The sequence below is a fragment of the Oncorhynchus keta genome, chromosome 1, assembly GCF_023373465.1.
Source record: "Oncorhynchus keta strain PuntledgeMale-10-30-2019 chromosome 1, Oket_V2, whole genome shotgun sequence".
NCBI lineage: Eukaryota > Metazoa > Chordata > Actinopteri > Salmoniformes > Salmonidae > Oncorhynchus > Oncorhynchus keta.
In genome coordinates, this window is record NC_068421.1 from 65594073 (window position 1) to 65604050 (window position 9978).

Consider the following 9978-nt stretch of genomic DNA (forward strand, 5'->3'; position numbering starts at 1 on the left):
AGATTTGCCCTGTAAAAAATATTTACACAGTACCAGTCCAAAGTTGACACTTACTCATTCCATGGCTTTTCTTTATAATGTAGAATAATAGTGAAGACAACAAAACTACGAAATAACACATATGGAATCATGTAGTAACCAGAAAAGTATTAAACAAATCCAAATATATTTTATATTTGAGATTCTTTAAAGTAGCCACCCTTTGCCTTGATGACAGCTTTGCACACTCTTGGCATTCTCTCAACCAGCTTCACTACTAAAGGACCCCGATAATAAGAAAAGACTTGCTTGGGCCAAAAAACACCAGCAATGGACATTAGACCAGTGGGAATCTGTCCTTTGGTCTGATGAGTGCAAATTTGAGATTGTTGGTTCCGATCGCCATGTCTTTGTGAGACACAGAGTAGGTGAACGAATGATCTCACTTGTGGTTCCCACCGTGAAGCATGGAGGTGGTGGTGTGATGGTGTGGGGTTGTTTTGCTGGTGACACCATCTGTGATTTATTTAGAATTCAAGGCACACTTAACCAGCATGGCTACCACAGCATTCTGCAGTGATACACCATGCCATCTGGTTTGCGCATTTGTTTTTCAACAGGGTAATGACACAAAACATTTCCAGGCTGTGTAAGGGCCAATTGACCAAAGAGATGGAGTGTTGCATCAGATGACCTGGCCTCCACAATTAAGATGGTTTGGGATGAGTTGGACCGCAGAGTGAAGGAAAAGCAGCAAACAATTGCTCAGCATATCTGGAATTCCTTCAAGACTGTTGGAAAAGCATTCCAGGTGAAGCTGGTTAAGAGAATGACAAGCATTTGCAAAGCTGTCATCAAGGCAAAGGGTGGCTACTTTGAATAATGTAAAATATATTTTGATTTGTTTGACACTGTTTTGGTTACTACATGATTCCATGTGTTATTTTATAATTCTGATGTCTTTACTATTATTCTACAATGTAGGAAATAGTACAAATAAAAGAAAAACCCTTGAATAAGTAGATGTGTCCAAACTTCTGACTGGTACTGTGTGTGTGTGTGTGTGTGTGTGTGTGTGTGTGTGTGTGTGTGTGTGTGTGTGTATAAATCTTGTTTGCCTGTAATATTACTAGCCACCTAACAATTTCATGAAGTTGGCTTTAGCTAGCCCAGCTAGGATCCCAATCTCCCAACTTTATAACTAGCTATTAAGAAGCAATTTCAGGCTAGAAATCAAGTTAGTTTGACAAGCCAGCTACTCTATCTTAGCTGGCATGCCCTGCTGGCAAGGTTGGTAGTCTTAAGAAAAACAACCACTAACTAAATGTACTGAATAAGACTAATTTCTTTACCCCGATTTTAGCAGAGATGTATATTTCGTTTCTTTATTATTTTTTTTAAAGAACCAACAGTCAAGAGTATACAGACAACTCAAGACGTATTTTTAGAAATGCAGAAAAACACATTTTTTTTTTAACATACAATGAAGTATGTTAGAAAAATGACCACCTCCGGACAACCCTCACATACTTTGTGCCCAATCAGATTTGTGGGGTACAAGACGAGACATGACACATTTATGAAACATAAAAGTTGGCAAAGGTTAAATAATATTTGTATAAGCACTATATGATAATTACTGCAAATAATAGCCTTATGAATAATAAAAATAATATCAGTAAATTGTCTGTGTGGCGTCTAGAAATAATTGGCAACCATTTTGTATAAAATAACATTTATTTCCAGTAATTTCACGTGACACTACAGCTTGTGACAGAGGAGCAATAGACTTGCAAACAAATGCAATTTCACAAAACAGAGAAGGGTTGTAGTGTAGTTGATAAAATGCTGGATAAAGTACACAGGTAAAGTCAATTATAATATAATCAATCTTATATAATCAAATGCAATATACAATGTACTGTTGGATAAAAAGTCAGAAAAATAATGCCAATACATCATTCGTTTTAACAATTAAACTTTCGATTGTAATGTTCAACGTCAGTAACCTAAACGTTATGGAAATAACTTGATCCCACTTGAACGTTTTTTTTTTAAAGCTTGGCTGTCCTAAAAAAAAATATTTAAAAAATTAAGTGAGCAATAATTCCTTAGTAACTAAGGTTGGATGTTTCCTCTAGATTTCTCTTTTTTTGTACTAAAAATAAAAAGTAACAATTGCACCAGGTTCACCAAACACAACAACCCAAATATTTCAAAAAGTGAAATTGGGTTGCACCACTTTTTTTCAATCTCACAAAACCCTACAATTTACAGGAACCATATCGAATTTATCATTTGGATGTGCTTCGTATATGTACTTCGGTATTATGCTACTGCATACATTATGGTGTGATGTATAATTTGTCTGTCCGTTTTTCTGGAATTGCAACCCCTTTAGTAATGTTTCAGACAAAATACTTTCATTGGCGAGATATTTTCAGGTTACACACTATCATTGGCGGGGGACTTAAAGCAACAATTGTGTATATGCCCATGGAATAATAGGCTCTCTCTGAGAAAACAAAGTTATATAAGTGAGCTTGGGTTCGCATGGGACTAAAAACAAAGCATTATGTACAGCAGTGGAGTATCAAACATTACTTATTTCTTCATAACATTCAACACTTGTGGCTACAAATACACTGTTCCTCTCTGAATGTGTCCACTTGAATCTTAGCCCCAACACGACTGAGTTAATGAAACATTGCACATTCTCAGTCTAACGGTTTGTCTGGGTTATTGTTGACGAGGGGCCCGTACAGGCCATTGGTGTACCCTTGGTCTTTGTGCAAGAGTGTCCTGTCCCGTATGAGGTCACTGAATGAGTAGTCCATTGGTGGCCTGAAGCCCAGAGTTGGCATCAACCCCGTGGTGGAGTAGGGTGTCATGAAGGTGAGCCCTCTGCTGTGGGCCGAGTAGGCCAGCCGCAAGGGGTTTAGTCCCAGATGGGTGCTCAGGGGGTAGGTGCTGGGATCCGCGCCAAAGTGTGGCGCATTTGGCTGCAGAGGGGAGAAGGCGGAGCGGTTGCTCAGCGTTATTGCTCCCGGTAACAAGGGCCTTGGAGTGGAAGAAAGGTGCGGCTGTGCGCTCTGGAGCATCCGTTCTGCTGTCCACACCTGCTCCGGGGCCTTGGCTTGTCCACTGTTGTTGAGAATTTGCTCGATGGCCTGCACCACGTCTTTCCCACAGCCCTGTAGAACCAGTTCGAGAACACTTCGCTTGTGGCTGGGGAACACTCTGGTCAATATGTCGATGGGGTTCATTTGCCTGGAGGCGGCCGATGGTTCTTGATCATCTTTGTCGGTCTCCGAACCCGAGTCAGATCCTAAGGGGCTAATCGAACCCGGGGTGTCCTCTCCGTCTTTCATTGCCTTGGAGACAGGAGAGCTAATGAACGACTCTCCGTCTCCATTCTCGGAGCCCGAGCCATGACGCCCGTCTGGGGATGAGATCCCTGGTTCGCTGTCAGTGGAAACCGATTTGCCCACAGTCTGCTGCTTGGTCACTGATACTGACATTTGGGACTTCGGAAACAATTCAAACTTCTGCATGCTTGAATCTGTGAAATAGATACATAAAAAAAACAATGAGATGTCAGTCAAATAACAAAGACGCCCAATACGCTCCGTTTGATTGTTTTACCAAGATGTTCACTGTCACTTGACAGTTTGGTCAATTAAAATGCCAACTTGTCATCTGGAAATATGCGTCACCTCAAATTTCTCCATCAGGGTCCTTTACGTTACTCTTCAAAGTTACGAAAAACAATGCGGAAAACACGCTTAAGCACAAAACAATCTGACCTACATTGTGCCAATATCATTACGTCGGCCTATCAGTGTTTATGAGCAGGCTACTCTGAGCAGGATAATATATAAATCCACTTACCGGAGTTACTTTCGCTGTTGACAGAACCGAAGACCTCATAACTCTGACGAGGTGGTATGATGCCGTTGGCGGCCGCCAGAGCTAGCCCTTCTGCTGTCCCGTACAGGAGCTGCAGCTCCCGGGCTTCGTTCTCCTCCTGAGCTTGCTGTCGACGGAGAGCCACTTGTGCGGCCATTACGCGCTGTCTCTCAGCGATTAGGGTGCATTTGGCGCACATACAGTCCTTCCAGCGGCAATAGCGTTTATGGCCTTTCAGCGCAGATACCACGCCATGATTCCTGCAGCGAGCACACTTCGGGGTGCGAGGATACTTCTCCGTTGCGCGATATAGCATTGGACCCCGCAAGAGGCTACTGGCCATGGAGACGGGGATGTTGACAGACGCTCCGGCTCCAGGGTGGACCTGGGATCCTGACGGTGCGGTGGAGAGCTCTGGTCTCAGATCCATGTCCTATTGCTGATCAATATCTACTATCAATCGGAAAAAGTAACGTGATGATGCAGCGTAGTTTGTATTGATGCTGAGGAGTAAATTGTTCACACCAGTCGAACAGTTGTCAACATCCCTGCACAACTTCTAAAGTAGGTTAATCTACTGGTGTTCTGTCCATTGAAGATAACGATACGTAGCCGCAACCAGATAAAATACCGATTGTCAACTTGCGCGAGTAAGGTCTAAAAACGCCATGCAACCTGTCAAGAGTTGATTAACTCTGCAACAATCTGTACTGAAAAACGAACTTTTAACGTGTTATGTACGAGGAGAAATCCAAGAGACTTGCAGAAAGTAGTGCCCTGTTTTAATTTAATATCACCTAATATCACCTAAAAGGAGCAAGCGAGGTTGCTATACTCGCACCAGCGTGAGACACTAACTTACTCAAGAGATTGCCACTAGATACAGATCCTCCTCTCTCCATTGTTACTCCTACGTTTTCATTAGACAAATTTGACAACAATGTGGCGCCTGTCATTGGCCAAAGGGGGAAGGTGCAATCTGATTGGCCTGTCACTTTTTCAACTGTGTCCACCTGAGTTCTTTCTCAAATAACAAGTGTTTAGAATCTGAAGGGGATCCCGAAGAGCTAAAATACATAATTTTCATCTTCAATTCAAAAGCAAAAAGAAAACGACATATCAAATCAAGTAATATTTATACAAAAATGAAATATTATGGTAAGATTCCAAAGCTCATATTAAATGCAATTATCGAGACATTCAGGCAATAATTCGATTTGAAGTTGATCTGTATTGCTTTACTTGATTATATTGCTTGATGTATCGTCACGTGTCTTTCCTGTATAAAACGCCTTTATTGATCCTTTCATTTACGCTTTTTTTTATGAAAACAATATTTAAAGGCTCACTGACGTCACTGTCCTTTAATTCCGTCAAATCACAAGGTAAGTACATTTACATATTGATTCAAATAGACTAGCCTATGCAGTGCAAGAGCTGGTAGAATGTTGTGCATGGAGTTGGGAAAAACATGTCTTAAATAAAAATACAACTTTTTGTCATAATAGTAATTTACGTGTTTTTATTGTACAATGATAGCACCATTATTACACGATTTTAATGCTACTCATGGACATTCATTATGCGATTCGATTGAGCCAAGCCGGACCCTTTGATACATAGCCTGCGTAAGATAAGTAGCCTATTGTGCACTGACAATAATAAAAGTTTCAGTGCGGTTAAGTTTAGGAATAGAATTGGCATATCGAAAAGTAGCCTACATATTATTTACGTCGCCAGCAAACAGTGAGCCAACAACTAACTATCCTTCCATTCAATTTTTTGGGGTACAATATTTCAATTTAAGCACATAGCTACCAAATACCTTAAACATGCATGAATCAAATGGTAAAAAAAACGAGTAACCTTATGAGTTGATAGGCTATAGCCTAAACAAATAATTTACTGTGAGTGAGCTGGAAATTTAATGACCGCATGTTTTGCAATTACAGTAAACAGCATTTGAGGTCGTGAGAAAATATAAAATCAAATAACCTCGTACTTGACAGACTGGTCTTTTGCGTGGAATTATTTTTGAGAATAACCATCTTGAAATAATTGCTGCTTGTCACGTTGGCTTTTGTCAGTAGGCAATACCTCAAGTCAAGTGCAAACAGTAGTCAAAGTCTGTATGCAACACGTCAAGAAAAAAAACAGGCGAAATTCTTAAATTACTCCATAGACAACGTCTACATTTTCCAACAATCAAGTTTATAATTGTATTATTTTCTATTAATAAATCGATGTTCACAAGTGTTTTTATGGTTTAGCTTAATTTATTTCATCTTAAGACAATCATTTAAAAAGGCATTGACTGCCAACGTGAGAATCAGTAAGTAATTATTTACACAAATTAACAATTATATTACTAGCAAATGTTGAAAGTTTCATATTGAATTATGACAAATATATTACAACTTAGCCTGTATATGAACCATTATTAAACTTGCAGCCTAAGTGTACATTGAATTGTAAAAAAAATCACAACATACCACGATATTTAATTTGTACTTTTGGACGACCAGATTGCAGGTGATACTAACTTGAAGGTTGCTGGCCCGCCATGGACACCAGGGGATGATGTTGCAATCGTTCATGTCACTCCAGGATGAACTTGGGATCCTGATGGTGCCTTGGATCCCTGTCCTCGATGACCTATGCCTACAATCAAATTGTAAACGACGTGGGTATGGTTGATAAATTAGATGAAACTTCGCCGATGCTCTACTGGGTCAATTTTCATCAACCGTAGACCTTAATTTTTCACTTTGTACAAACCATTTAAATAATGAGGCAAATAATTAACGATAATGATCTATTATAAAATATAAACGGGTGAGAAATGTCAATTCGAGTGGATCAATTCAATAAGAATATTTTGATGAATTTAGTCGACTCCAATAACCATTTTAAAATGGCACAATTACTACCAGTAAACAAACGCAAATATCAAGAGCAAATGGGTCTGTAGGCCTTCGTGTTTCGATCCTGGTGGATCAATGTTGAGTGTTAGTTCATTTGGTGCAAGTAAAACGTAACAAACATAGGGCCTACAATTCTGTAATTTCACAGTGATATTGATGGACCGCAGAAAACCCAACATTACCCATGTCTCCTCTCCAGTAACCTTTAGTAATACAGGTCGGCTAAACATTTTTGTAGGCCTACATGGGACACTGCAATAATTGTATTCTAATGAATGTGGGTTTAGGCTATATTGACTGGATAGGGCTGCATGAGTAACTTCATAAAAGCAAACCAAAACATCATAACCTGTACCTTTATAACCCTGAGCACCTTTCCACATTTGGTATAGGGCTTTTCTGGGCTCCTCCACTGGAGGTGTATGCCCCACTCTGTTTCGCGCGCTGCGTATCCCAGCACGCGGGACTGCCACTCATTGATTACCTACAGAATCACAGTAAGCAAATGACATTTGTTTTCCATGCAGCTGTCATCTGCACCTTTAATTAGCCTAATAGAAGATATTAAATACATATGTATTTATTTTTACATTCAAGTAATGTCGGCAGTGATCTCACACGCATGAAAAAAAGAGGGGTTAATTGCGTTCACTATAAATCACGGTGTGGGTTAATATGTGATATTTTATTTTAAAAAAGGTTGTAGTTTTTTAACCTGTAGTAAATGTTGAACAAATTTGTTGATTAATATTTTGACGATAAACATCAACATGCTAATTAAACACAATCACACAAATCCGTTGAGGGCTGTGTGGCACTAAACATTCATCTAACAATATCGGTTAAAGTTGAAAATATAATAGCCTTGACAGAGTCCACCCAGAAACTATATTTTGTTGTTTCATTAGTCCATTGTTGATATAGTCCCAAATTGTTTTGCATGTCAGCAATGAAGTTTTAAAGATATAACTTACAAAATACATACGGTATGATGCATCATACTGGCAGTATGTCATTTTAAAGTTATATATCTTTAAAACATGCAAAATATTTGTGGGACTATATCAACAATGGACTAATGAAAGAAATACCAAAAGATAATTTTGGGGTGGCATTTTCCTTTAAAATTGTAGTTCAATAAGAATTCAACAGGCCTAGTACCATACAACATTCTTATCTGGGTTCTCTCATGGTTTCCAATGAAATGCCCCAGCGCAGTTAAGTGACTGTGGGCACTTAAAACAATTCAACATTCTATGAACTGTTCATTAAGCCTATGCATAAAAAAACATGAGGCTTTTATTTCTTTACGAGAGGCTAGGTGACTGAGTTTACACCTTTTTAGACAGCCACAAAAGGAATGCTTGACACAACATATGTAGCAGCATGTTTCTGCTACCGCAGCACCCTCTGGTAAAGTATTCGAGCGAACACTTTCGCTGCTGCCGCCCTGCCTGAGCACGGCTGAACCAGGATTGCCTCCTGGGGTCTTCCGCTGAACTAGCATAGTTTATTAAACGAGACCGAGGTGAGAGTAGCAGTTATACAAAGTGTAAGCGGCACCGGGTTTGGTGGAAAAACCACTGCGCATTTACACGCTTCATCTGTTCACCAAGTGCTCATTAGGTTGCTAACCTCTAGTTCAAATGAGGCTCTGGCGATGTTGAGTTTAAGCGAATGGTGGCATTTCCCGAAAGACATTTTAGATCTAAACCTTAAAATAACTGCATAAAAATACCCCTTTGTTGCTGTGACCCACAATTTAGGCCATGAACTAGTTGAGCTATATTGAACCTCACAGGCCACCCCAGTAAAAATTGACTACGCTTGGTCGTTTTTAGTAGGCCTAATTTACTCTACCCGTAACTCATGGATTACTCTTCAAATAATGAGTCCCATAGGCTCAAGGCGAGACACTGGCATTGCTGTATATTTCTGAGAATACTTGGAAGGTCAAAGTCCCTCAAAAAAAAAAAAAACACTTGAGCCCTTCTTCCCCACTCTTGACCGATGGAACACGCATTTCTAAATGAGGGATAACCTCGACATCACATTTTATGGGTCTTTTGACAAACCTTTTCCCCACCTTTCAGTGGCAGTGCACGCACACACTTTTTGAAGCCGGCCGTTTCTTCTGCCCAAGAGGCAGTGCAGCAGAGGTATTATCCCTCACTTTACATAGTGGGGGTTAAAATGAATTTATCCATAAGGAGATTAATTTGATAATGTCATACTGTATTAGGCTACTTAGCCTTAGACCCACCCATGCAATAATGACAACAGTGTGCATATGACTACGTCAACAAAAGTAATCAAGCTATTAATATACAGCCATTCCACGCCTCTAATTCTAAAATGTTAAACAGTTTTAGAGTAGCCTAAATGTGTGTGTGTGTGTGTGTGTTACTTACGTCCGCACAGCCAATTAAAATGCAGACGTTATCCTTCCACATCTGCCTCCTTTGCAAACGAATGGCACAGAAAAGGTAGCCCATGAATGGGCGTTCATTGAGATCACAGATGGAGTATGGGTTTTTGCTCGAAATTTGAGTAACACCATTGTCCCCAATCAAAACTCAATGTGTTGTCCTACAATGGGCTGGGCTTTGAGCTCTGCCGCTTCAATTGGCCTTGTTTTTTAAACTTGAAGTGTTCAGTACAAAGGCTTGCCTCCTAAATGTCACCTCCTGAATGCTCGCCTCAAGACCGTGCTCAAAAAGAAAAATAACACAATTATGAAGCAATAATTAGCGTACTCTGCTTCACTTCGCACGCCACTGCTCCCATTCAACTCCCTTTAGCTATGCTTAATGCTTTATTCCAGAGCATGATAATCCGAAAGCAACAGATTTAATTTGGCGTATATATTTTTTGCATACAAATTGATTTGGGACTCGTTAAATAAATTAATGTTCCATGTCGTTGCAATACCAGCCTGCTGAATTATAGCTTTTCGCTCAGGCCTAAAGTTTACCCGGATGTTAGGCCCATAATAAAAACACAACTACAGTCAATTAAGCGTCAATTTGAGTTTAATCGATTACCAATTTACTAGAATTACAAAACAGCAAACATCACCAATTGGCATGATGGCATTGATAATATTTCTTCCTTGTGTTTTTACAAGAGCTGAAATTACTGACACGATTTCAGTTGTGTCAGTATT

At 39.7% G+C, this 9978-nt stretch overlaps 1 protein-coding gene across 1 annotated transcript; it reads right to left on the bottom strand.

Moving 5' to 3' along the window:
- Window positions 1-1697: 1697 nt before the first annotated feature.
- Window positions 1698-5373, bottom strand: LOC118391042 (doublesex- and mab-3-related transcription factor A2-like). Its single transcript, XM_035781986.2, has 2 exons — window positions 3871-5373; window positions 1698-3541 (listed from the first exon to the last, which is right to left on the bottom strand). The coding sequence occupies exons 1-2, from the start codon at window positions 4316-4318 to the stop codon at window positions 2697-2699; spliced, it is 1293 nt and encodes a 430-aa protein (XP_035637879.1). The 5' UTR covers window positions 4319-5373; the 3' UTR covers window positions 1698-2696.
- Window positions 5374-9978: the final 4605 nt, after the last annotated feature.

Bases quoted from the DNA above. Each gene is read 5' to 3' on its own strand.
- LOC118391042 (XM_035781986.2), bottom strand. From the start codon at position 4,318: ATGGATCTGAGACCAGAGCTCTCCACCGCACCGTCAGGATCCCAGGTC. The intron at 3,542-3,870 runs GTAAGTGGATTT...TCTATTTCACAG, and splicing joins CAACAGCGAAAGTAACTCCG to ATTCAAGCATGCAGAAGTTT.